This window comes from Thamnophis sirtalis, unplaced genomic scaffold (genome assembly GCF_051295495.1).
Source record: "Thamnophis sirtalis isolate CommonGarterSnake01/CBP01778 unplaced genomic scaffold, rThaSir2_p1.2 scaffold_8, whole genome shotgun sequence".
Classification (NCBI taxonomy): domain Eukaryota; kingdom Metazoa; phylum Chordata; class Lepidosauria; order Squamata; family Natricidae; genus Thamnophis; species Thamnophis sirtalis.
This window is the reverse complement of record NW_028261388.1, coordinates 80,345,211-80,373,093: the sequence shown is the minus strand read 5'-3', so window position 1 is coordinate 80,373,093 and position 27,883 is coordinate 80,345,211. Positions and strand designations below refer to the sequence as shown.

General features: G+C 40.0%; 2 protein-coding genes across 3 annotated transcripts in view; both read right to left on the bottom strand.

Moving 5' to 3' along the window:
- OTULINL (OTU deubiquitinase with linear linkage specificity like) overlaps positions 1-8,421 on the bottom strand; it is a 28,532-nt gene extending 20,111 nt beyond the window's left edge. Inside the window, exon 1 of the mRNA XM_087721980.1 lies at positions 8,339-8,421. The gene's annotated coding sequence lies outside the window, so the exon portion shown is untranslated. The remainder of the gene's footprint in view (positions 1-8,338) is intronic.
- A 9,103-nt stretch (positions 8,422-17,524) lies between these two features.
- Positions 17,525-27,883, bottom strand: part of TRIO (trio Rho guanine nucleotide exchange factor) — a 279,954-nt gene continuing 269,595 nt past the window's right edge. For both annotated transcript variants that reach the window (XM_087721977.1, XM_087721979.1), the window contains exons 51-57: positions 27,703-27,730; positions 26,798-26,960; positions 24,953-25,074; positions 24,770-24,848; positions 22,846-23,046; positions 20,003-20,141; positions 17,525-19,004 (exon numbers count right to left, since the gene is read on the bottom strand). In XM_087721977.1, coding sequence (XP_087578103.1) covers positions 18,462-19,004; positions 20,003-20,141; positions 22,846-23,046; positions 24,770-24,848; positions 24,953-25,074; positions 26,798-26,960; positions 27,703-27,730 — 1,275 coding nt within the window. In that variant the 3' untranslated portion in view covers positions 17,525-18,461. The remainder of the gene's footprint in view (positions 19,005-20,002; positions 20,142-22,845; positions 23,047-24,769; positions 24,849-24,952; positions 25,075-26,797; positions 26,961-27,702; positions 27,731-27,883) is intronic.

Genomic DNA, 27,883 nt, shown 5'->3' with positions numbered 1-27,883 from the left:
AGGGGGCGGAGAATAGGTTTTGAACTTCTATCAAATCCTATCATATTCTGCCCAGTGTTCTCTTGCTACTGCTAAAGATTCCCAGCTCCGTTAATTTCTCTTCCAGGATTCAGTTTAAGTCCCTGATCAACTTGTTTTCTGTAACTGCTTAGCATAGCAATAGCAGTTAGACTTATATACCGCTTCATAGGGCTTTCAGCCCTCTCTAAGCCGTTTACAGAGTCAGCATATCGCCCCCAACAACAATCCGGGTCCTCATTTCACCCACCTCGGAAGGATGGAAGGCTGAGTCAACCTTGAGCCGGTGAGATTAGAACCGCTGAACTGCAGATAGCAGTCAGCTGAAGTGGCCTGCAGTACTGCACCCTAACCACTGCGCCACCTCGGCTCCTTAACCCTACTTAACTGCTTGTCTGATTTTGTGTACAATACTCAAGATATGGTCTGACCAACAAAAATAAAGGTGAACTACTAGTTCTTAGAACTTGGAAACTACATTTCTGTTCATGCAGCCAAAATGCTTTTATCTTCTCTGCACTCCTATCACATTGCTTTCACATTAAATGGACTCCAGAGGATGGTAGAGGACAGGAAGGCCTGGAGAAACATTGTCCATGGGACGTCAGACACGAGTTCACAACTAACAACAACAAAATCACATTGCTGATTCATATTCAGTTTGTAAAAACTGAATATACTCTTAGAAATACCTGTTTTACAAATATTTCCAAATGACATATCTCCCATTCTAGTCCTTTGCATTTGATTTTGTTCCACAAAGGGCATTTTTTCCTCATTTTCTGTTAAATTTCTGTTATTTTATACAATTTCTTTAACATCAAACCATATATAAATTATTATAGGGTACTTATGTACATCATATTTTATATCGTCTGCAAATATAATAAACATTTCCTTTACCTCTCCATACAAGTATCTAATAGAAACGTTGAAGAAATAGCGTCTAGGATTGAATGTGATGGTATCCTTTTGAATATCTCACTCCAGTTTGATACTGTATTTTTGATCAGTTTGATGACTCTGCTTTCCAATAGTACTGTACACCCACACTTAATTATCTTGAGATACATCTCTCAAAGAAAAAAAGAGGACTGAAAAAGGATTGTACATGATCCTGGACTTTGGATTCAGAATTTCAGAAACAAGGAACAGAACCAACAACGTTTCTTTGTCTTTGCATGCCACACCCATCCATACCAGTGTGGTTTTGTTAACAACTGCACAGCTATTTGACATTTGCAGCTCAACATCCACAGGCCTCAAAAGCTGCTCTTTTGTTTGCAACTTCAACCTCAATATTTTGTTGATGGAAAGCACTTCCTTTCTTCAACAGCACATGAGTAACTAGGTCGTGCCAAGAGACAACTATCTGAAGAATGCTGTAAAGCTTCTTCCTTACGAAACACCAAGAAAAGAAAAGAATTGAGGCAAAACTCTGAAGAAAGCTTTTGAATGTCCACACAGAGGATCTATAGTTTGATGGCCATGTAATCGTGGTTGAATGTAAATTGTTCCATTTTAATCCTCAACACTTGCAGTTAAATTATACCTAAATAGCCTAGGAATCCATTCTGCTACCAGAATAGAGACTAGTAGTGTGGCGCAATACTGGAAGAAGGAAGACTTGCCTACAATCCAAGAATGGACATTGAAAATCACAAACTTAGCCGAGATGGCTAAAATATCGGCATATCTTAAAGATCACTCAAATGAGAGATATAAACGAGACTGGAAAAAATGGATTGACTATATACAAAATAAATACGGGACCAAGAAATTCCAGTTAGCCTATGCTTAAGATCAGAAATGATTTAAACTGTTAAAAGTTAGTTCAGTAAGAAGAAGCTAAGGTCAATGTAGAATGTCATTAATTTCTTTATTTCTTTTTTCTCAATAGATTTTAGACTGTGTTAGTTAAAAATCCATACCGTGTACGGGTTCTGGGAAGTCAGGGGGGGGGAGGAGGAGGGGGTTGGGGGGGGGAGGGAGGGGCATACAAAAAAAATTGTACTTCAATGTTTTAATGATTGACGAATGATGAAATATTTGTGTTTTTTAAAAGAAATAAAACCTTTTCTTTAGAAAGAATAGAGACTAGTAGCTTAGATAGATTAATGATATACCCCTTACAAGGCTTCTTTGCATATGTATCCAATAAATAATTCTCACACATGGATTTCATGTAAATGGCATCAGCCAACAGGCTTACAGGGATTTTAAAGTTTGCAGAAATGCATATGTTTCAAACAACCAAATCTAAAGAGAGGCAATTGACCCTGGAGACTGAATAGTAAGTGGTTTATAGAGTCAGCATATTACCACCACCACCCCAAACAATCTGGGTCCTCATTTTACTGACCTTGGAAGGAGAGAAGGCTGAGTCAACCTTGAACCTGGTGAGATTTGAACTGCCGAACTACAGGTAGCTGGCAGAATTAGCCTCCGGTACAATGGCCAATGGACTAAATATGGCCAAAGGATTGTTGAGAAGGGGAAGAGGAAAGAAGAGAAATCAAGGCAAGGATGAATGTCAAAAAGTATCCAGAAAGAATGTACGGTTCACTGGTGATTGGAAAAGGAGTGTGGCACCTTGCAATTTTGCTTTTCAAAGTAGCCTCGTGTTCTAAATCTATCCCGTTCTGAAGAAATCCATCTCAAGTATCTTATAAAAGCAGGAGTTTAGATTTTATATTCTTTTGCTTTAAGCACATCTTCCACTATCTTACACTAAAGGAAAATCTTTCCTTGTATGTTAATGAAAACGGTTTCAAATCAATTCAGACTGATCAATTTTTGAACTGTAAGTTTCCCCCCCCTGTGGTAGAATGGAAACAACAGATTTTTTCATTTTTAATGTGTGCCAGTGTTGAAAGAAAAAATGACAATAAAGATTATCTCATTCGAAAGAAAGGGGAAATAAGGTGGTGTTACAACAGGCGCTAGGGATGGTAAACAAAGCAACCCAAACTGTATATTATAACCTTTTAAATGGAATAACAAAAGTATAAGAATGGCAAAGAAAAAGAATAACCATGTGGATGTATGCCTATAATTGTATGTAAGAGAATAAACGATAGTAAGAATATAAAGCATAATATAGGTAACAATATTTTGTTATAAACAGCTAAGTATAAATAAATATAGAATAGCACATAAAAATGGATAACGAATAAGGGGACCATGAATGCAAGATAGAAGTGTATAGAAGGGAAAACATTAACTGTAAAGAAACTGATACGGAACTGCTGTATGATATATGATGGAACTTCTTGTTCATATGTTGTTGTTGTTGTTTTTAAACAATAATCTCATTCCATCCCACGCTACCCTACCCACAAGTCTTAAGCCTACTGATGCTATCTGTACTATCCTCTCTCTGTCTCTCTCTCTTTCTCTCTGTCTCTGTTTCTGTCTCTCTCTCTCTCTCACACACACAAAACCAGACTCTGAAATGACTGGATAAAAAGCATCTTTTTAAAAAAGTATGCTAATGTCCAATTCCATCAATTAATGCAAACTTCCTCATGGAAGAGATTTATCTTACTAGCAGAAGTACAAATTCCTATACTGTATTAGAATATCCTTCCCTTGCCTAGTTGGTTTCCAGGGCTGTAGGCTATTCCTGTTGGGAATAATACAATACAATAGCAGAGTTGGAAGGGACCTTGGAGGTCTTCTAGTCCAACCCCCTGCCTAGGCAGGAAACCCTATACCGTTCCAGACAAATAGTTATCCAACATCTTCTTAAAGACTTCCAGTGTTGGGGCATTCACAACTTCTGGAGGCAAGCTGTTCCACTGATTAATTGTTCTCACTGTCAGGAAATTTCTCTAAATTGCTTCTCTCCTTGATTAGTTTCCACCCATTGCTTCTTGTTCTACCCTCAGGTGCCTTGGAGAATAGTTTGACTCCCTCTTCTTTGTGGCAACCCCTGAGATATTGGAACACTGCTATCATGTCTCCCCTAGTCCTTCTTTTCATTAAACTAGACATACCCAGTTCCTACAACCGTTCTTCATATGTTTTAGTCTCCGGTCCCCTAATCATCTTTGTTGCTCTTCTTTGCACTCTTTCTAGAGTCTCCACATCTTTTCTACCTCGTGGCGACCAAAACTGAATGCATATTCCAAGTGGGGCCTTACCAAGTGGTATTAACACTTCACGTGATCTTGATTCTATCCCTCTGTTTATGTAGCCTAGAACTGTGTTGGCTTTTTTGGCAGCTGCTGCGCACTGCTGGCACATATTTAGCACACTGCTGGCTCATATTTAAATGGTTGCCCACTAGGACTCCAAGATCCCTCTCACAGTTGCTACTATTGAGCAAGGTACCACCTATACTGTACCTGTGCATTTCGTTTTTTCTTGCCTAAGTGTAGAACCTTACTCTTTTCACCATTGAATTTCATTTTATTAGATAGTGCCCAATGTTCAGGTTTGTCAAGATCCTTCTGTATCTTAAGACTGTCTTCTGGAGTGTTGGCTATTCCTGCCAGCTTGGTGTCATCTGCAAATTTGATGAGTTCCCCATTTATTCCCTCATCCAAATCATTGATGAAGATGTTGAAGAGTCCTGGGCCTAAAACAGAGCCTTGGGGTGCTCCACTGCATACTTCCCTCCATGTAGATGCAGTCCCATTGAGGACTACACGTTGAGTGCGGTTGGTCATCCAGTTACGAATCCATCTGGTGGTGCTGCTGTCCAACCCACATTCTTCTACTTTTATCTAGTAGAATCTTGTGGGTCTTCCCTTATGGGAGTCTTTTCTAAACCAGATATCTGCCGCAGGTAGTCAAATTTCTACCCTGCATTAGTTGGTAGGTTCAGACGGGGCAGGCAACTACACGGTGGTAGAGCTGAGAGGTGGAAAGGGTGAGAGGCACATTAACAGCCTTGATGTTTCTCTTCTTGGGTTTGGGGAGAGTTTTATCTATTTTGTTTTTTTCACATATATGGAACTTATCATGGCATTCAATCACGAAGGCCCGACCACAGCCTTTCAGCTTGCTCTGCAAAGCCAACTTCCTCTCCTCTTCTCCCCACAGTCTCAGATGCTGAAAGCTTGTTTTTTTTCCGAGCTTCGGAAAAAGAAGGCTTTGTTGTTGTTTTTTTGCAAAGTCAGCAAAGAAAGTCAGGAGAACCGGCTGTAGGGAAGCAACCCACTTTGGTCGAACGCAACCCCATCATCCCTACACCCGTGCAACGCCGCCAAGGCGCAAACTTTGTGCATCCCCCTCCCAAACTCAGTACTCTGCGCCTAAGCAGTGCAGAAAATAACGAAGAACTCAAAAGTATGCTTTGATATTGAATACTTATTCTTGTGTGTACATGCCTTTAAGTTTTTACTGACTCTTGGAGACAGATAGATAGATAGATAGATAGATAGATAGATAGATAGATAGATAGATAGATAGATAGATAGATGATAGATAGATAGATGATAGATAGATAGATAGATAGATAGATAGATAGATGATAGATAGATAGATAGATAGATAGATAGATAGATAGATAGATAGATAGATAGATAGAAGTTTATTTATATGCCGCCCTTTTCCCTGGGGGGACTCAGGGTGGCTCACAATCCAAGGGGGAGGGGGAGACAAACTTTTAAACATATAAGACAATACATAATTAAAAACACAACATTCATACCATTCGGGCGGGTTACAGTCTTAGCCCCAGGCCTGACGGGATAGCCAGATTCTGAGGGCTGTGCGGAAGGTCTGGAGGGTGGTGAGGGTACGAATCTCCACGGGGAGATCGTTCCAAAGGGTCGGAGCTGCCACCGAGAAGGCTCTCCTCCGCGTAGTTGCCAGTCGGCATTGACCGGCAGATGGAACTCGGAGGAGGCCTAATCGGTGAGATCTAATAGGTTGCGTGGACTGTCTGGACAAGTCCTTGTAGTTTTCTTGGTGAGGTTTCTTCAGAAGGATATTCAACAAGGGAAGGGTGAGTGCTGAGATGTCTGTTAACTTGCATCGTTTTAAAACATCTGAGTTGCTTTGCGTTATCTAATGTTGTGCTTTGCATCGTATCTCATGTACATCTGACATGCAAGCACACACACAGTTAATCACTAATACTAATCATTCTGGCGTAGGCTAAGCTCAGAAATGAGGGTTAGCAAAGTCATCCGCTCGACAGATTGTCCTGTAGATAGAAGGGATCGACAATATATGCATATAAATGTAGTCCTTCACTTACAACCATTCATGTAAGGAACATGTGAAGTTATAACAGCACTGAAGAAAATTACGGCAGTTTTTTTTTTTTACACTTTACAACCACTGCCACATCCCCATGGTCATGTCATCAAAATGCATTCAATGAATGCGAGAGATGCACCAAAACATGTTGTAACCAGCTGCTCTACTTTTTTATAATATATAACTGTGTTTTTTTTCTTTTTTCTTCTTTTGTTTTTCCTTTCTTTTTTCCCCCTGCCTTGTTTTTTGTTCTTTTTGTCTTCTCTGTGTTTTTGACTTTTTGATTTTTTTTCTTTTCCCACTGGTGTGGGCATGTGTTGTTTAAGTAACAAAATTTAAAAAAAAATTAATTTAAAAAAAAAGAATTTAGTATTAGAGGAGGATTTTAGAAATAGTAATTGGAAGACCAGTTATGTGTTAAATTTTGGTATATTTTATGATAAAGGACGCTTAAACAATTATAGTCAAATGAAAATGGAGATATGATGATGGTGACATGTATAAATATTTGAGTTAAAAAGTTTGAGTTAATAGGAATTATGTTTGTTGACTGTGGAAGAGATGCACGAAAGTCTTTTTGTAACCAACTGATACACTTTCTACAGCATGTAAAGAAGGATATGTTTGTTTTAAATAAAAATAAAAAATAAAAATAAATGCAGATGCTTGGCAACTGATTCATATTTATGACTCTTGCAGAGTCCTGGGGTCATGTGATCATCCTTTGCGACCTTCTGACGAGCAAAAGTCAATGGAGTAGCCAAGTTCACTTAACAACCAAGTTACTAACTCAACAGGTACAGTGATTCACTTAACAAATGTGGCAAGGAAAGTCATAAAATGGGGCAAAAACTCACTTAATAAACGCTTCCCTTAGCCACAGAAATGCTGGGCTCAATTGTGGTAGTAAGTCAAGGACCACCAGGTACTCATCTAGTCACATAGAAATGTGAAGCTTCCCTAGAAAATTAGTCTGCTGGATTCATGGAAAATGCATTCTACCCATGGTTTCTTCAGGAGGACATCAACAAGGGAAGGGTTTCTTCAGGAGGACATCAACTAGTGAAGGGTTTCTTCAGGAGGACATCAACTAGTGAAGGGTTTCTTCAGGAGGACATCAACTAGTGAAGGGTTTCTTCAGGAGGACATCAACAAGGGAAGGGTTTCTTTAGAAGGGCATCAACAAGTGAAGGGTTTCTTCAGGAGGACATCAACAAGGGAAGGGTTTCTTCAGGAGGACATCAACAAGGGAAGGGTTTCTTCAGGAGGACATCAACAAGGGAAGGGTTTCTTCAGGAGGACATCAACAAGGGAAGGATTTCTTCAACAAGTGAAGGGTTTCTTCAGGAGGACATCAACAAGGGAAGGATTTCTTCAACAAGTGAAGGGTTTCTTCAGGAGGACATCAACAAGAGAAGGATTTCTTCAACAAGTGAAGGGTTTCTCCAGGAGGACATCAACAAGAGAAGGATTTCTTCAACAAGTGAAGGGTTTCTCCAGGAGGACATCAACAAGGGAAGGATTTCTTCAACAAGTGAAGGGTTTCTTCAGAAGGACATCAACAAGAGAAGGATTTCTCCAGGAGGACATCAACAAGGGAAGGATTTATTCAACAAGTGAAGGGTTTCTTCAGAAGGACATCAACAAGTGAAGGGTTTCTCCAGGAGGACATCAACAAGGGAAGGATTTCTTCAACAAGTGAAGGGTTTCTTCAGGAGGACATCAACAAGAGAAGGATTTCTTCAACAAGTGAAGGGTTTCTCCAGGAGGACATCAACAAGGGAAGGGTTTCTTCAACAAGGGAAGGGTTTCTTCAGGAGGACATCAACAAGGGAAGAGTGATAGCTGAAGACCTTGGTCGGAAGAATCGACCCTCAACGGTGCCGGCTAGAAAACGGGAGCCTTGCCAAAGTGAACTCGGAGCGCGAAGCAGGAAGAGGCGACGAACCCGAACCCGAACCCGAACCCACCAACTCGCCCACCCAAGCAGCGTTTCTCCCAGCGAGCCGCCAAAGGACGCGGAGCGAAGCGGGGCTTCGCTTTCCCCCCTCTGGCTTGGCCCGAGGAGAGCCGGGAGAAGGCTGCCGACCAAGACGGCGGTGCTTACCCCACTCGGCGGCTGAGCCTGCTTGCCTTGGCCGCTTCTCACCTCCCGCTGCTCCAGGGGCGACGCGGAGGAAGGCGAAGGCGAAGGCGGCAGTCAGGCAGGGGCCTCCGCCCACAGCGTCCACGCCTCTCTCGCCTGTCCCCGGAGGGAGAACGGGGCGGGCTGCTCTGAAAGCCGAAGCGGGGCCTGCGGTTTCTTTCTGGTTGCAAAACAAGAGGTGAGGCTCTCCGGAACCCCGTGAAAGGATGGAACGTGCCTTGCGGAAATTGGTTTCATATCATTTTTACGAAACAGCCTCTTGTAGAATGAAAGGAGATTTTCAAAGGCGCTTCCCAAGAAGGCTAGTCCTAGAATTGACCACAGTTCGTTTGAAGTTGCAGTGGCACTGGGAAAAAGGGGACTTACGACCCTTTTTCACACTTGTGACTGTTCCAGCACAGCAATAGCAAGAGCAATAGCAGCAATAGCAATAGCAATAGCAGTTAGACTTATATACCGCTTCATAGGGCTGCCAGCCCTCTCTAAGCGGTTTACAGAGTCAGCGTATTGCCCCCCACCGTCTGGGTCCTCATTTCACCCACTTCGGAAGGATGGAAGGCTGAGTCGACCTTGAGCCGGTGAGATTTGAACCGCTGAACTGCAAATAACAGTCAGCTGAAGTGGCCTGCAGTACTGCACCCTAACCATTGCGCCACCTCGGCTCTAATAATGGATGTGATCATCTTTTGTGACCTTCTGACAAGCAAAGTCAATGGAGTAGCCAAGTTCACTTAACAACCAAGCTACTAACTTAACAGCTACAGTGAATCACTTAACAAACGTGGCAAGAAAAGTCATAAAATGGGGCAAAAACTCACTTAATAAATGCTTCACTTAGCCACAGAAATGTTGGGCTTAATTGTGGTAGTAAGTCAAGGACCACCAGGTACTCATCTAGTCACATAGAAATTTGAAGCTTCCCTAGAAAATTAGTCTGCTGGATTCATTTATTTATTTATTTATTTATTGGGTTTATTTGTATGCCGCCCTTCTCCAGGGGGGACTCAGGGCGGCGAACAACTCAAAGGGGAAAGGGAACATAAACAACAGTACACATAATTAAAATACATGAAAATCACACAGCCATACCAGTCGAGAGTGGAGGGGAACTCATCAACCCCAGGCCTGCCGGCACAGCCAGGTTTTAACGGCTTTTCGGAAGGCCTGGAGAGAGGTGAGGGTCCGAATCTCCACGGGGAGTTCATTCCAAAGGGCTGGAGCTGCCACAGAGAAGGCCCTCCCCCGGGTAGTAGCCAGGTGGCATTGGCTGGTGGACGGAACCTAGAGGAAAATGGAATAGCAGGGTGCAGTACTGCAGGGCTACTTCAGCTGACTGCAGTTCGGCTGTTCAAATCTCACCGGCTCAGGGTTGACTCAGCCTTCCATCCTTCCGAGGTGGGTGAAATGAGGACCCAGATTGTTGGGGGCAATATGCTGACTCTCTGTAAACCGCTTAGAGAGGGCTGAAAGCTCTATGAAGCGGTATATAAGTCTAACTGCTATTGCTGTTGCTAAGTGTCCAAAATGCAGTTAAATGACTGCAGGAGGGCTGGATGTTGGAACTTGAAATCAGACTCGCAAGTTCCTTTTTAAGGGCCCATTGTAACTTTGAACAGTTGTTAAGTGACCAATTGTAAGTTGAGGACTACCTGTTATTCCCAGGCAGCCTTGTGTTCAGTTGGGGGAATGCTATTCTAAAAAAATTACAGTTGCAGCAATAGCTTGCAAACTTGTAAAAGTGATGTTTTTCCCCCCTCAAAAATTCAGGCTTACTTCAGATAAATGATTATCAACTTCTATCAAGCCACTGTAATCCAGAGGCTAGTTAAATTTTAACTTGAGCATATATGCAGAAAATAGAAACGGATACTCCTTGAGCAAACAGTTAATTTCGACTGAAGCCGGTGTGTTCAATAGTAGTCTAATAGATACCATGAAATTATTACTGATACATATAAATACATAGTTAAAATATGCAAATTAGTTTGCAGACTTCAGACCAAGATACATTTTTAATTTGAATTTCATATTTGAGCAAAAAGCCTGTCTTTTGCCTTACATGAATTCTGCCTGCAAATTCAAAATGAGTTTTCAGGACTAGTGCAATATATTGTAAAATTCGTTTAACCCAGTTTTACTCACACGGGGAATTAAAATGCCAGTTTTCCTCATAAAAAGCCTTACATAAAGACAAAATAGTTCAAAACAATATGTGAAGCATATAGCAACAATGCTACTTATTCCAAGGAATTCAAAATGCTGGCCAAACAGTTGAAATATAAATTATTAGGTAAAATATCCCAAGAAATTGAGTTTGATGAGCTTTCTTTGAGAGGAGCTTCTAAATTATGAGTGCCTCTAAAAAGGTAGAATATATCGAAAAGCAGAAAGCACAAATTTCTCTGAGATATGAGAGTGTTCAACACATGTATTAGAGCTGAGGTGGCGCAGTGGTTAAATGCAGCATTGCAGGCTACTTCAGCTGACTGCAGTTCTGCAGTTCGGCTGTTCAAATCTCACCGGCTCAAGGTTGACTCAGCCTTCCATCCTTCCGAGGTGGGTGAAATGAGGACCCAGACTGTGGGGGTGATATGCTGACTCTGTAAACCGCTTAGAGAGGGCTGAAAGCCCTATGAAGCGGTATATAAGTCTAACTGCTATTGCTATTGCTATGCATTAGATTTGTTTTTAGTCTTTTTGTTGAAAGACTAAACATTAAAGCTTACCTGAAGTGGTCAGGCAATTCGTTAGAAACTTTACTCCTTGATTTGGTTGAATATTTGATCTGATTTTCAGTAATGCAAGAAGAATGTTTTTCCAACAGCTTATTTTTCATTTAATTCATACATCCCAAACACCTCACAGGAAACTCTCAGAGGATGATACAATCATTCCCTCCAATTATTTACCTATGCAACACTGCAAATCAGCTTTTTATAAAGTTTCTGATCTAGGTAATGAAAAATCAGCAATGCCTTCTCATACCGAAGGCTAATGTCCAGCAAATTATTCTTCCTCTAGCCAAAAACGTCTCTAATTTCTCTAGAATCCTGTCATATGACAGTTGACTTTTGCATCAAACGGGGGGGGGGGGGGGGAGAGACACCATAATGTATAAACAAAATTTCTGTTTTTATACAGAGTGTAAGATTGTAACGTATCTCTTTGCAAATATTTATATAAAACTTACATATGCAGGAAGTCCTGGCTTAGTTACTGCCTTGTACAATGACTGTTCACAGTTACAACAGTGATGAAAAAGTAATTTTATGACCAGTTCTCACAATCAAGAACTTTGCAGGTTTGTAAAGCAATGGAAAGCTGAAGAAAGATTATAAGCACATTGAGACTTCACTTAGTGACTATTTTGCTTAACGACTGAGTTGCTAATCCCAACTGTGGCCACTAAACAAGGTCTACTTGTAGTTCAATTTTAAAATCTTTCAGTGCTTTAAAAGTGCTGAAAAGGACTCTTCTCTCATATGTGAATTTCATTTCAGCTTCAGAAACTCCTGTTTCCCATTTGAATTAAAACTCTCAGGTTCATCGGCTCTGTGTCATCTCATTTCCTTGCTTGTCTGGTTGATCAATATTATTTATTTTAGAGTGATAATGAGACAAAACCCATTTCAGATAGAGTTCCTGCTTCCGCTTATTTAATTGCTGTTTCTGAACGTATTTTCAGAAATGGCTAATCTTTATAGAACTAATAGAAGCCAGGCAAAACTTCCTGTTAATGTTTCTGATAACCTTCTCAAAGAAAGCTTCAGAGTTTATCCACATGCACCAAAAAACAAAATAAAGAATTCAAAACCCAAACCCAATCTCAACAGTATAATGAAACTTTTTTTTAGCATACAGAAAGCCTATTTAATCCATCTTCAGTCTGAAACAATTTATTTGGCTGATGCTGTTCTTATAAAAAGCACTAGGCCTCTTTATCAGAGTATATAAAGAAGCTGCATTTTCTTTTCTCATATAACTGTTCTTTATATGATAGCAGAACTTATAAGGGAAGCTTTTTTAAAAATGCCTTGTGATGTATTTAAAGGAGAAATGTAGGTGAACAGAGGGAAAGGCTGCATCGCCATCACAATTCTGGGGGGGAAAGTCATCACAGGATTATAAGTAAATTTCTTGATCAGGGAAAAAGTAGGTTTTGGTGCCATTTAGGTCTCACAGGTACTTACTTTAAAGGAAAAAAAAATTCTTAGGGCAATCTTCTGAAAGTAAAAGGAAAAAAAACCTCACCAGATGGAACACTTTCACTTCTTCTCTCCTTCCGGAGACGTCTCCAACTATGTCAAGCTGGGGGGTGCCCGTTTGCCGCCGGTTGGAAGCGCTTTCCTTGGGTCAACCAGGGACTTTACGGTATCCCTGCGACCAGCAAGATTTTGTCTTCCTAGTCACCGTCTCTTCGGGATGGTTTAGGTCCTACCGGACCGTCCAGGGGCAAAAGTGTCATTGGTGGACTCAGACTGTCGAGTCCGCACAAAGTATCATCATGACATTGGCTCCTTCTTCTCCTCACAGGTACTTACTAATGCAGGGGTCCGAACCCCTGGTCCCTGGAGTGGCACTAGTCCTTGTAAACAACCGAAGCCCCATCCGTGGGATCCATGCAGCACATGGAACCATGTTTCCTCTGGTCTGCAGAAAAAATTCTTTCCATGGAACCTTTCCCGGGTGCCGAAATGTTTGGGGGCCACTGAACCAATACACATTGAAGACACAATGCGATTAGTTTCCGTAGAAAAAAACAAAAGATCACACCTTCTCTTTTAGTAGGATGAATTTACTTCGTTGCATAGGATTTTTTTTTAGTTTGAATTTTATGTTGTTTTCTGTTGTAGTTTACTTTATATTTCAAAAAATTAGATAAATGTTAGATGAATTAAATAAATTAATAGGCTGTCAGCGTTCCAAGTATCATGTAGAATTAAATCAGAGTCCAAGGCAAAACAATCCTTAAAGTTCCAATTTAATAAAGCAGACATCTTAGCACACCTGTGTTAATCCCAATTCTGGAAATTACATCAGAATTCCACCCAGTTAAAAGTTCATGATCTTGTCCCTACACCCACAATCCATAACGAATAAGGAGACCATGAATGCAAGATAGAAATGTATAGAAGGGAAAACACTAACTGCAAAGAAACCGATACGGAACTGCTGTATGATATACGACGGAACTTCTTGTTCCTATGTTGTTTTAAGTCATGTGTTTGTTTTTGTTGATGTGTTGATGTGTTTAAAATAAAAATTTATTTTTAAAAAAGTTCATGATCTTGTCCCCACACCCACAATCCATCACATGGTCCAATCTTCTTCTTCCATGCTGGCATCTCCACCCAGCTGCTTCCGGTCAGGTGTGAAGGTGCGGAGACAAAAGATGACCTTGGTCTTCTAGAAAAGAATGAAAACAATACATTCCACAATCCTACTCCTGTCTATTCCCCACTCCCATCCACTATACTAATGAAACAGCATAATGAAATAAGAGAAAGTGTGGCAGGCCAAAATCCTAAAAGGAATATAATTGCAGGCCTGACATAGGCCTTATTCTACCCCTTTAGTTTACAATAACTTTTCAAAGACCTGGTTAAGAATGGGGGTCATGCTGGCCTGGTTACATTCCTTAGCAGCCAAATGGCTTGTGAAAGATTCAGGATACTCATAGAATTGGTTCATGGAATACGGCCCAATGCAGAATCTCTGAAATTCACCTTTTTTCACTTTGAAATTGAGTGGAAAGAAGACATTTCAAGTCGTGTATATGTTTGTAAAATCAATAGATCTATTTGAGGGAACATGTTGGGAAATAGTTGGGAGAGGATGGAAAATTACCAAAAATATTTGCAGATGCAAAAATACCTCCCCTAAGGGCTGAAATCCTATGCTTTGCAATCACAATCACCTTGTATATTTGTAAATAAACCAATGATTAACCATACTTTTGCTTACATAGGTTTTCTTCTTTTATTGCTTGAAATTGTCTATTATCTATTGCTTGAAATTATCTATTATCACATTATACCTAATGTGACTGATTTTTTTTGGGGGGGATATTTTATTTCAATGGAAACTAATAATCAGTGCTTGGGTTGACTAGCATGGCAGCTTTATAAGAGGATCTGTATAAGAGGATCCTCAACCCACAAATAATGGTTGTATAAGCTGTATAAGAGGATCCTCAACCCACAAATAAGGATTTTTCAATAATGTAATGACTTTGATGTGGTCTTAAAAGTATTGAAACCATAAAATATTTAATTGTGGGTTGTCAAGGACATTTATAATGAACATTGAGTTGAGTTGGAACTGTTGAGTTGGAACTGTGGTGCTTCATATGAATAGAAACAAGTGTTTACTTCTGGTTATTCTTACAGGGAAACTTCCTGTAATAATAAAGAAGAGTTGGAAGAATAGTCCCAATATAGTCGAGTTAAAATACTCAAGGGTTAGAAAAGGAAAAAAAAAAACATTTTCTAAAAGTAAACATTCAGAGGGAAAGTAACTTGCAACCTGTAAGTGAGAATCCAACTGTTTATTTACTCTCTCTATAACCCCTGGGAGGAAAAATGGAGAAAACGAAATGCTTGCATCTGGAGTCACCAACCCCCAGGCTGCAGTCCATTACTGGATCTTAATCTGTTTGGAATCGAGCCACAGAAGGGGTGGGGCAAGTGTACGCGTGTGCATCCCCACTTGCGCTAGCTGTGCAATAGCAGTTAAGACTTATATACCGCTTCATAGGGCTTTCAGCCCTCTCTAAGCGGTTTACAGAGTCAGCATATTGCCCCCAACAACAATCCGGGTCCTCATTTTACCCACCTCGGAAGGATGGAAGGCTGAGTCAACCCTGAGCCGGTGAGATTAGAACCGCTGAACTGCAGATAACAGTCAGCTGTAGTGGCCTTCAGTACTGCACCCTAACCACTGCGCCACCTCGGCTGTTCAAGTGCATGTGCTGTATTTGCATGAGCAGCTGGCAATCCCGCCTGCCACTCACGCAGAACCATTCCCCCATCTCCCCCACCCTACCGCCCACTTGTGGGCGTTCCAGCTTTCATGGTGGGCGGTGGGGGTTTTGTCCGACACTGAAGCACTTTCCTTTTTTTAAATTTAATTGACTTCCCTAGTTTATAAATCAACATTACTGTGGAACTATAGCAATAGCAGTAAGACTTATATACCGCTTCATAGGGCTTTCAGCCCTCTCTAAGCGGTTTAGAGTCAGCATATTGCCCCCAACAACAATCCAGGTCCTCATTTTACCCATCTCGGAAGGATGGAAGGCTGAGTCAACCCTGAGCCGGTGAGATTTGAACCGCCGAACTGCAGATAACAATCAGTTGAAGTGGCCTGCAGTACTGCCCCCTAACCACTACGCCACCTCTATTTTTATTGCTGAAAATACTGGAAGATGAAGAGCTGTGAAAGCCTTCTCTAGGCCATAAATTATATGAGGTAATAAAAAAAAGATAATGCTACTAAATTGTTTGTTTTATACTGAAATTTTTCTTTTCCAATGCAAAATATTTGTAAACTTATTTAAGATTTCATTTAATGGGAAGCAGTGTAATGTGTGTTAGATGAAATATACTCACCCATATATATACGAAGAGGTGAGTACACATACAAAGAAATCTCCTTTGTGCAATAGATTAGAATGACACAATTACCAAGAGATTTCTACAGTTTAACTATACTTCCTCTAATCTTTTGATAAGTTGCAATATTTTGCAGTAATTCACAGCTTATGCCAAGGAGAAGACTAGTGAATGTTAAGCTAATGCTTCCTCTTAATGAGCATACATTGTAGATGAAATTAGGAAAGCTAGTTAATATTTGTATTATACCAAAGACATTTACACTGGCTGAACTTTCTCAACTAAAAGAAAACTTCTAAAACATTTCAGGTTTTCTACAACTCTTTGATATATATATATTAAAAAAAATCAGGCACATTTGTTAAATATGTTTAATTTTTTTAAAAAATAACTAATGGCAAAATAAAATATATACATCACATCATACTGTGTAAACACGCAACATCACTGTACAAAAAATATACATGCAAAATAAAGTGAAACTTCAACTAAAGTAGGAAATAAAATAATTCAGAAGCAAAAAACGTTGTGGTTGGCATGAATGTACAACCCATCCAGTTTTGATTTCAATTCTTATTTTAAAAGTTTCTGTACAGTTTTACAAAAGTAAAAGAAAAACAAAAGAAAAATAAATAGTTTACAATGGGAGCCACAAAACACTTAAAATTATAACTAGGTGATAGTTTAAGATGGATCACTATAACTATTTTGTATGGGATGCCGGCTTATTTTTTTCCCCAAGGCTCATTACACACAAGAAATATATGTGACTGAATGTCCTTGTCTAATGCGCAGAAAACCGTTAATCTCAATATTCCACATATTAATCTTTTTTTTATTATTCAGTAAAGAGCTTGCCATCTGATGCCAGGTTCTGGTCCATGGTTCCTTGATAGCATTTTCTTTGAAGAACACGAATTTTGCTTAGCATTGTAGAAAAAGCAGTAGACAAATCTGAACATTCTATAAAATAGAAATTAATTTTTTGGGGGGAAAATAATACTTTGGCATTTTGAACAACCAACCAAACCAAACCAAACCAAACCTCAATAAAACATTCCCCCATTTTTTAAAATCCAGTTTGTTTTTTCAGGAGATGAAAATAATTTTACAATCTTTTTAAAACCAGGTTGACCTTTTAAACAAATGTTCTAAGATAAGCATCAAGTTCAACTAGTTTACAACATATTGATAAACCTTCACCCACCCCGGGACCCTGGAATTTCCAAGCACAAAGTCATAAAAGCTCACCGTACTATGAATGTGCTTTTTTTTCTTCTTCTTCTATATATTTATTACGGTTACAACTGAAGGTCTCATAAATAGTTGCATAAAATGTTAAAGCCACAACATTGCACGTGATATGAAATAAATTTTTTTAAAAAATCCCAAAGTGAGTGCATTTACAGTATTATCTTCCTGCTGTTTCCTGCTTGATGGTAGAGATTGGCCTATTTCAGTGGTTACCCAAAATTGGCAACTTTAAGACGTGTGGACTTCAACTCCCAGAATTCTCCAGCCAGCTCTGCTCTGCTGGCTGGAGAATTCTGGGAGTTGAAGTCCACAAGTCTTAAAGTTGCCAAGTTTGGGAACCACTGGCCTATTTTGTTACCAAACTCAGGAGTCCTTTTCTGATTGGTGCAGCCAAAGCCGAACCTCAACGAAAGACCCGCGCAATGGTATACCACCATTTAGGAGGAAGGAAAGGAGGGCAAAAAAAAAAAAAAAATAGAGACACAGATTGAAGGCAGGTAATTGTCTATTTACAAGTAAGGCCTACATTTTATCAGAGCAAAATGGTTCATTCTATCTGTATGCAAAAAATTCTTGAGGTTGGATGCACTCAAAAGCTGAGCCTGCTTCTCAGTGCACCGCTATGCAAGGGATACACAGGCTGGGCAACTGGAAGGCAACCATTTCCAAGTTCAAAAATGAAAAACAAAAAATCAGATGGTCCAAAACGGGCACCATCCAGATGGACAGCCGTTTCATTAAATCGTGTTTGTTTTTTTAAGCGTCAGTGTCCATATTTTGTCTTTTTTAACACCAGTGCTTTGATCATAGGCATAATAAGTTCCTTTCGTCTAAAATCTTGAAAATTCTACTTAAGGTCGTTCGCAAAATTGTAATTCTCTTTTGACTTTTTTTTAATTAAAAAAGTGTTTTTTTTTTGCAGAAACCTGAATAAAATACTGTTATAAGTCGTAATGTTCTTCGTTGCCTTTCGCAGAGTACAGTGTTGTAGTCCTCCACCCCCAATGTAGTCTTAACACCGCTAGTCCCAAGTACAAATCATGTGCGGATTTACTTGGAATACATTTTCACACGATGAACCGTACTAGCAGCTGATTGTTTTTTTTTTTTAAATCTTCTTCACCCCAAATTCAAGTCAACAGCTGATTGGCAGGAGAGCTTCATCCTCAGTTTAAACTGACAGGTGAAAGAGAATGAGAGAGAACGTCAAATATAGGTTAAACTTTTGGCAAGAGCCTGCTCTGTAAAAAGTTTTTAATGCTACGAATTGGTCGAACATCGTTCTGGTGTTTTCGCCGCTCAATGAATGAAGTCAGCCTGGCCGTGTCAATGGCGTCAGCACTTTTGGCACTGCCTGGCTGCAGCCATTGCTCCTGGAGGGCCAGTGCAGCAGAAGGACGCTTGGCTGGGTCATCCTGCAATAAGAAACATACAAAATCTTTGGCCTTCTGGCTTACTCCTGTGAAGTAGTCATCTGGGAAGCTAAAGTCTAAGCGACAAATGTTCAGGCACGTTTCCTCGACGCTTTCATCCAAGAAAGGAGACACACCACTAAGGAGGACATAGGTGAGCACTCCAATGCTCCACACATCTGAGGTCAGGGAGACAGGATTTCCAAGGATAATTTCAGGAGCTGCAAATTCTGGGTTCCCAAATAGCTGGTGGATATAATAAGTAGTGTTGAGCTGAACTGCATCTCCAAAGTCCGTCAATCGGATTGTTGCTTTGGCCAAACTCTTATCCACCAGAATATTTTCGGGCTGAAAGAGAAGACAAAATTCTCAGCTATGTTAAATCAGATCAAATCCTAACAGTGTTACTTTATAATATTTTTTTTGCATTTTTTTTGAAGCAAAACAACACTAGCCAATCATGAGTATTTTCAAAAAACGGTCAGCTATAAAAAGGAAAAATATCCATGCATAGGCAAAGTAGAACAAAGGCATTTAAGTTTGCTGATCGTAACATACATTTGCTGAACTAAAAGCAACATTAAATTCTAAACTAGAAATAATTGGGAAAGTGGTCTATAGCAGGGGTGAAATCCACTTAGCTTCGCTACCGCTTCACTCGCCACCTCCGTGCATATGCAGAACCTTCTGCACATGCGCAGAGCATCAAAAATGGGGCGTGATGATGTGGGTGGAGCCTGCTATCAAGCGCGCCTACAAAGGTAAGTAGAACAGCGAGGGGGGGGGAGAATCTGCTGTGACACACCGATTTAGATTAGTTAGAAAGCAGGGAATCTTAATGATTCTAGCTAATATAAATCACACATCCCAGATGATTGGCGGAAATACCAGTTCGCCCGAACCGGTAGCATTTTTTTACTACCGGTTTGGGTGAACCAGTCCGAACTGGTAGCATTTCACCCCTGGTCTATAATTTCTAAAATTTAATGGTATTGGACGGCAATACCATCCATGCGAGGTGGCACAGTGGTTAGAGTGCAGTACTGCAGGCCACTTCAGCTGACTGCTAACTGCAGTTCGGCGGTTCAAATCTCACTGGTTCAAGGTTGACTCAGCCTTCCATCCTTCCGAGGTGGGTGAAATGAGGACCCAGACTGTGGGGGCGATATGCTGACTCTGTAAACCGCTTAGAGAGGGCTGAAAGCCCTATGAAGCGGTATATAAGTCTAACTGCTATTGCTAATAATATGCTTGTTTCTAAACAAAAAAAAATGAGACACCCTCAAGTAAAAATATTTTAAATGCTCTGAAAATATTTTGACGTCAATGGTCAATGGCCAGTTCACCTTTAGGTCCAAGTGTACTATTCTGCAATTGTGAAGATAATGTACAGCTTCCAGAATCTCCCGCAGATACAGCTTGATCTTTCCTTCAGTGAGATTTCCCCATTGTATAATGTAATCAAGAAGGCGACCTTGGTTGGCTCTGTGAACGCATGAGCATCATGTTAAAAGTAAAGTCAACAGCCTGCATTTCACAGGTAGAGTAACACGCATCAGTTTCTAAAAAGGTATCATGTCTAAAGTAGACCTTCTACTCCAATTACTAGGAAATGAATTTTGCTAATTCAGAATTTGGAGTTTAGTAACCCCTTTGATGTTATTATTTGTCATTATTTGAGGGATGTGTTTCTAGCTCATGTAGGATATGCAAATCTGCAGTGCATATGGCTATCTGTTGATCTCCGGATACGCTTCAAGGTGCTAGTTGTCACCTATAAAGCCCTTCATGGTATTGGACCTGGGTACTTGAGAGACCGCCTACTGCCAATCACCTCCACTCGACCAATTAGATCCCACAGGTTAGGCCTCCTCCGAGTTCCATCAGCCAGTCAATGTCGACTGGCAACTACGCGGAGGAGAGCCTTCTCTGTGGCAGCTCCGACCCTATGGAACGAACTCCCCGTGGAGATTCGTACCCTCACCACCCTCCAGGCCTTCCGCAAAGCCCTTAAAACCTGGCTGTCCCGACAGGCCTGGGGCTAAAGACCTTCACCGTACCCGAATTGTATGAATGTTGTGCTTTTAATGATGTATTGTCCTATATGTAACTCGGTTTGTCTCCCCATCCCCTTGAACTGTGAGCCGCCCTGAGTCCCCTTGGGGAAAAGGGTGGCATACAAATATTAATAAATACCAAATAAATACCCCAAAAAATATAAAATTAATTATCTTTATATGATTTTTGTACTTTTGTTAATTGTATAAAGAAAAAAAAAATCTGAAAAAAATTGTTAGGCTTGCTCAAAGGCTTCTTCCTTTTCTCTTTGTCAGAACTCTCTTGTCTAATCCAAATGTGACAAAAAACACAAAAGAACAATCCATTGCTGCCAGGTAAGTATACCAGGACTATATGAAAAGAAGAACTTTAAAGCCAGCAAATACTACACATACCAGAGGTGGGTTCCTACCAGTTCGCACCTATTCGGTAGAACCGGTTCGTCAAATCTGCCGAACCGGTTAGAAGGGGTTCCACCAGTGGACCCAGAAAGCAGGCCACACCTACAGAAGAGGTTCCAAAATTTTTTGAAACCCACCACTGGTCCTTGGATAGGATTATTCTACACTATCATGCTCATATTTATAAAACTCAGTGCCTCTGTGAAAGGTAAGGATGACTACTGCGTTTGTGGTGCAATCAGAACATTGCGTGGGTTGAAGTTGTTTTAACGCAAACCAAAGATGCCTTTTAAAAAACAAGTTTACATCATATTCTTATGCATGCCAGTGCTGTGTGTGAGGTAATTTAAAGTGGTTCTGACAAGTGTCGTCGGCATCTTCATATCCGGTCACATGGGCGGCAAGCCACTCCCATCCGGTCAAATGGGCGGCAAGCCACTCCCACAAAGGAGGCCACACCCACAGAGTAGGTTCGAACAATTTTTGAAACCCACCACTGACACATATCCACAATTCTGAATGCCTTGACAGTTTCCAAATCTATGGACACAGCTAAGAACATTAACACGTTTAACACAATTAACAATCCTCTTAATTTGAGCCCCAAATGTGGCATAATAGGACAAATTGGAATTCATCTTAGTTCACCTTCTGATTATTGAATTGCAGATCCAATACCAACGTGATCACAAGGCATCCTTAATAAAAGATGAGGATTCTAATAAATAAGCAATTCTTGTTGTAAACATATATATCACAATATTACCTCTCACAATGTTGTTTTCCAAAGTACAGAAAAGGAGTAAGAAATATTAAATTAGAAATGACAACGTGAGTTTTAAAAAATAAGGGGCCTACATTTAGTTTATAATAGGTAGTCCCAATTTATGACCACAATACAAACAAGAAAATTTGTCATTAAGCAGTGTGGTCATCTTAGCCCTCATTTGACATCATTATCATTATGCTAATCACCTGACCATATTATTGAATGAAATCTGTCTGTCTCTACCTAGCTACCTTGATCTGATAAATGCGCGCATGACAAAAGGGCGCCGAAAAACCGCAATGCCATAAACGCGCCCACAACAACGCGCCGACAAAACCGTGATTTAAGTTAAGGTAAGGGTTAGGTTCAGGGTTAGGTTTAGGTTTAGGGTTATTAGGTTGTTATTAGTCATTTGTTGAAGGCGCGCATTTGTCAGCGCGATTTTGACCTCGCAGTTTTCTCTTCGCGGTTTTGTCGGCACGCTTTTGTCGAGCGCGCATTTGTCGATGAACCCCTAGCTACCTAATCTTACAATTACAATGCAAAGAAAATGCTTGAAATAAAGGATCATTGTAAAAATATTGACCTCCCCCATTCCTTGAATTCTGAAGGGAATTTGGGCATCATTTGTCCTTTGATTACCGTCCATGCTAGAGCAAATATAGGTTTTGCTCAAGTTATTTTGATTTGGCCTTGAAAAGGAAAAACGTTTCAATACTCAGAAGGGCAATAGTCATGTATAGTTTAAAAATTATGTTACAGGGGCATTACTGAACATTAAAGAAACTTCACAGTGACCTTCTAAATAAAGAGCTTACATGGCACTGCCCAGTTTGGGTTTTGGACTAGTTGTGGTACACACAGACTGTCATGAAACTATTTTCAATGTAAAATGTAAAACTAATCAAAGATACTAGAAAAGAGCAAAATATCTGAATCAAGTAACTAAGAGATTACACACATTTCTAACACCAAGATATAACTGGTGGAAGTCTCAAAGGTATCAAGAAGGCCGACAAGCTGTGGGTGTTGGAGATTCTGCATAATTCCAAGTTCACGGGTGACTTGATCTCGTTTCATCAATTTCTTATTTACGAATTTAGCGGCTACTTCTCGCTTGGTTCCCTTTTGATCACATCTCTTAATGACAGAAAACCTGCCCCTTAAAAAAAACAGTGAGAAGAACAAAGTCAACAAGGAATACTTGAAACCTAAGTCAATTTTCGTAAATATATATATATGTGTGTGTGTGTGTGTGTCTGTGTGTGTATCTATATCTCTATATCTCTGTATCTATCTATCTATCTATCTATCTATCTATCTATCTATCTATCTATCTATCTATCTATCTATCTATCTATCTATCATCTATCTATCTCTATAAATATCTATCTATATCTCTATCTCTATCTCTCTATCTATTGTGTCACAACCCCTGGTATGCCCAAATATGGGAGGGAGCATACTGCTTCCCTTTTCTGTCTTTCGACTCACCCTAGGAGCCATTCAGGCAGAAAGCCATTTTTTTAGGTTGCCTTTGTTACATTTGTGTTACATTTGTGCTGATAAATAAATAAAGGGAGACTAGTATAGATCTATTTCAAGCTATTTCGATCTCATCAGCTAGCCATACCCTTACTGGGAATCGAACCTGGGCTGTATTACATATCAGGCAGTTGTGTTAGCCACTAAGCCACAGGATCTCCTCCTTTACCAGCTTTATCATATATATATATATATATATATATATATATATATATATATATATATATATATATATATTTTTATATATATATATATATATATGTATATGTATATGTATATGTATATGTATATGTATATGTATATGTATATGTATATGTACATGTATATGTACATGTACATATACATATATATAAAGTCACTTAAAGTATACTTAAAGTTCTAATCCCAATTTTTTTAATGGCTAATGGCTAAGAAGTCTGCCTAGTAGTAATATAGCCCAGGTTCAAATCCCAGTAAGGGTATGGCTAGCTGATGAGAGGTAAATAGCTTGAAATAGATCTATACTAGTCTCCCTTTATTTATTTATCAGCACAAATAAAAAAACACAAATATAACAAAGGCAACAGTAAAAATATTGGGTTTCTGTCGTGATGGACTCTTGTGACGAGCCGATTGACAGATGATGGAAGCAGTTGGCTTCCTCCCATAATTGGGGCTTACCAGGGGTTGTAAAAATCTAATGTATATATATATATTGTGTGTGTGTGTGTGTGTGTGTGTATATATGTGTGTGTGTGTGTGTGTGTGTGTGTGTATATATATATATACACACCTAACCATGAACTATTAAGAAAGACATGTCTTTAAAAGCCCCAGAAATATTTAAAAATGCCAAGTGAAGCAAAGTAAGGATTTTTCAATAACAGTCTTAATTAATGCTAATTATACTAATGTAGCCCCTTGGTCTTGGCTGTCATTTGAAGTATGTAAATTGGGAAGACTTTTCATTGAAACATGGTCATTATCTTCAGAAGAGCAATTAAAAAAACAGAATGAAATTATACGAACGCGTGCTATCCAAATATTTTTAAACTAATAATGAGACTCATGATGGCCGTATTATACGATTTTTGCCAGATTAGTAGAGAAAACTCCTGCACAGGCTTCACTACAAGCCTAAGGACCGGATCTTAGTCATTTTGCATTAGCTCGTTTTAAATTAGCAGATTCGTCCGTCTCATAATATTCAGTTTTACCGTGTAAAACAGTCTCTCAAAGAATCTAGTTCCCGCAATGTGAATTAGTGTGAAGCAAGTTCATTTGTGCGTACATAAACATATACTCCTGTCTTTCTATACGCACACTTGAAGTTCATAGTAAGAAGCACTAATTGTTCATACCTGCCAAGCTCGGCCACTTCACTATAAAAGGAATCAAAATTATCCTTCCAGATGACCATGATCCCATCACTTCCAGGACCTTAAAAATGAAGAAAAGACCCTCTTTCATTAAGCAAGTTACATACAAAAAATGTGCTATTTTTTTTTTAATCTCGTGTTGTGACATGATCCAGGTGAACCTACCTAAAACTCGCAGACTGGCCTTAGTGGAAATTGAACCCATATCATTTGCAGCTATACATGTGTAGACGCCATCATCTTCTGTGGTCACACCAATGATTTTCAGATATGCTTCTCCTAAATCACTGCAAAATATCATAAACTGTAAGCAGGTGAGATATTACCGGTTCTACCACAAAACCGCGGTCGACAAAACCGCGGTCGCCGAAAGCGCGTATGTGACGTCATCACAGCGCGACGAAAAAGATCGAAAAAATGTAAAAATAAAGCTAAAACCTTCCCCTAACCCCCCCAAACCTAACCCTAAACCTAAACCTAACCCTTAACCTAACCCTAAACCTAACCCTAAACCTAACCCTTAACGTAACGAAAAACCTAACGCTAACCCTTAACCTAACGCTAAACGTAACGCTAACGCTCTAACCCTAACCCTTAACCTAACCCTAACCCTAACCTTTACCTTTATGTGAATCGGCTTGCTGTAATTTAATTTTTATTTCAATTTTTCGATCTTTTTCGTCGCGTTGTGATGACGTCACATACGCGATTTCGTCGATCGCGCTTTTGTGGAACGCGCTTTTGACGGGTCACGGATATTACCTACCTCTTGTCTATTAGTACTGCTAATACTTCATATGTAAAATTCCCCCCTTGCTTTAATTCTAGTCTTTCTCAACTGGTAAGAAAGCAAAGAAGTGGATTACAATTTAATGCATGAAAACCATGGCTGACATCAGTATAATATATTCCTTTGACTTTTTAAACTATGTAATAATTCCTTTTTGTTTAGTTTTCATTGTAATTTGTAATTTTAGTAGATTTGTATGCCGCCCAATCCCGAAGGACTCTGGGCATCTTACATAAAACAGTTTAAAATATTTAAAAAGTTTAAAAAATACTAAACAGAGACAGATTAAAAGCAACACAACATACTCTCGATTATAATGGGGCTGAAGTCCAATCAAAGATCAGCAGCCCCAAGCCTGCCGGAACAGCCAGGTCTTAACAGACTTTCGGAAGGCCGAGAGAGTGGGGAGGGTCCGGATCTCAGGGGGTAGATTGTTCCAGAGGGCCGGGGCAGCTACAGAGAAGGCTCTTCCCGGAGGAACCGCCAGACGACATTGTGTGGTCGACGGTACCCGGAGAAGGCCCGCCCTGTGGGATCTTATTGGGCGCTGGGAGGTATGTTGCAGGAGGCGGTCACGGAGATATATTGTATATTGTGTACAATATACCACCCACTCTTTATGTGAGATAATACTCCTGGTGTTCAAACTTGACAGCTTTAAGACTTGTGGACTTCAACTCCCAGAATTCCTCCTCCAACCATGTTGGCTCAGGAACTCTGGCATTTGAAGCATGCAAGTCTTAAAGCTGTCAAGTTACAAGACCCTCGCACCCCTAACTCTTTAGAAAAAAAAACGCAGGGGTGTTCAAACTTGGCAGCTTTAAGACTTGTGGACTTCAACTCCCAGAATTCCTCCTCCAGTCATGTTGGCTCAGGAACTCTGGCATTGAAGTGTGCAAGTCTTAAAGCTGTCAAGTTACAAGACCCTTGCACCCCTAACCCTTTAGAAAAAAAAACCAACGGTGTTCAAACTTGACAGCTTTAAGACTTGTGGACTTCAACTCCCAGAATCCCTCCTCTCGCTCTTCATCTTGATGATGTGCGGACGGGCGGGGGGAGGGAGCTGGAACCGGTTCTAAACGGCACTGTAGATTTGTGGAACCTCTTCTATAGAAGAGCTTAGAACTGGCAGGAACCCACCCCTGATTTGCTTACACTTCTTCACATTTGTAATCTCCTTCCGATATGGTCTAAGGATGCAGTTAAGAGGAATCCAGTACCTGCAAGAGATGTTGTAATGGCTGCCATTGCTCAATGTATTATGATCAGGACCTTTCCAAGTGATTGAAGCTTTGGGACGACCACAGACTTTGCATTTCAGAATGACAGTCTCTCCTGTCTCACACGTTGTCTCACTTAATGGTATTACAAATTCTGGGGGAACTGTAAAAAAAAAAGGAAATCGTTGTGGTTAAAGACGAAAAGACCACTCTCTTCTTGGCAACATTCTAGTCGTGCAATTTTGAGGTGATATATATATATGCTACTTCTGCATCGCAGCTGAAACCAAATATGACTTTAAAGAACGTGTTCGCTTAGACATTTATACCCCACCTTTCTATTCATTGAATGCTGAATATATGCATCACTTTGAAGGCACATAGGCTTTCTCCTCCACAATATTGCAGTTTGCACATTTAATTTGCTGTAGGTTGCACACTTTCCTCCTCAAGAGATCATATACCTGTGGAGATTGTACAGTGGTTTTGTTGTGGCCCAGCAGGAGCCGTTGGAGCTGCCACCAGACTCCGACAGCGAGGGGCCCTATGAGTCGGCTTTGGAGGACCCTGGACAGGGTTCCGACTCCGAGTAGTGAGCAGAGAGGCTGGTTGGCCACCAGCGAACTGGTAGGAACCCACCTCTGGTACAGGTGCTTAAAAAATGTCTATGTCAACATTTAAAAATGTGCAATATGTATAGCTGCATACTAATTTGAACACGTATTTAACATGGAGAAGATTCTGGGTGATCTTCCCATCCTTAATAGAATATATAAACTGATTTAAAGGGATTATATGACTTTGCCACTTGTCGGATGGTTTAATAAACATCGATGACATTTTTATGTATTTTAGTGATGTATTTTCTCATGAAACTACAACTTTATACTTAAATCTCAACTTACCATCATAAATATAGTTGGGGTTGAGAAGCTGAAAAGGAGAAAGATAGAATTAGCATTTCAGAAATTTTTGCAGAATGCCCATCCTTAAGATAAAAAAAAAAGTTAAACATTGTAACAAGCCAAGGATCAAAAATGAAACAGTTATAGGAAGTGACCAGGCTGAGCCTGAGGGAGGGTTCAA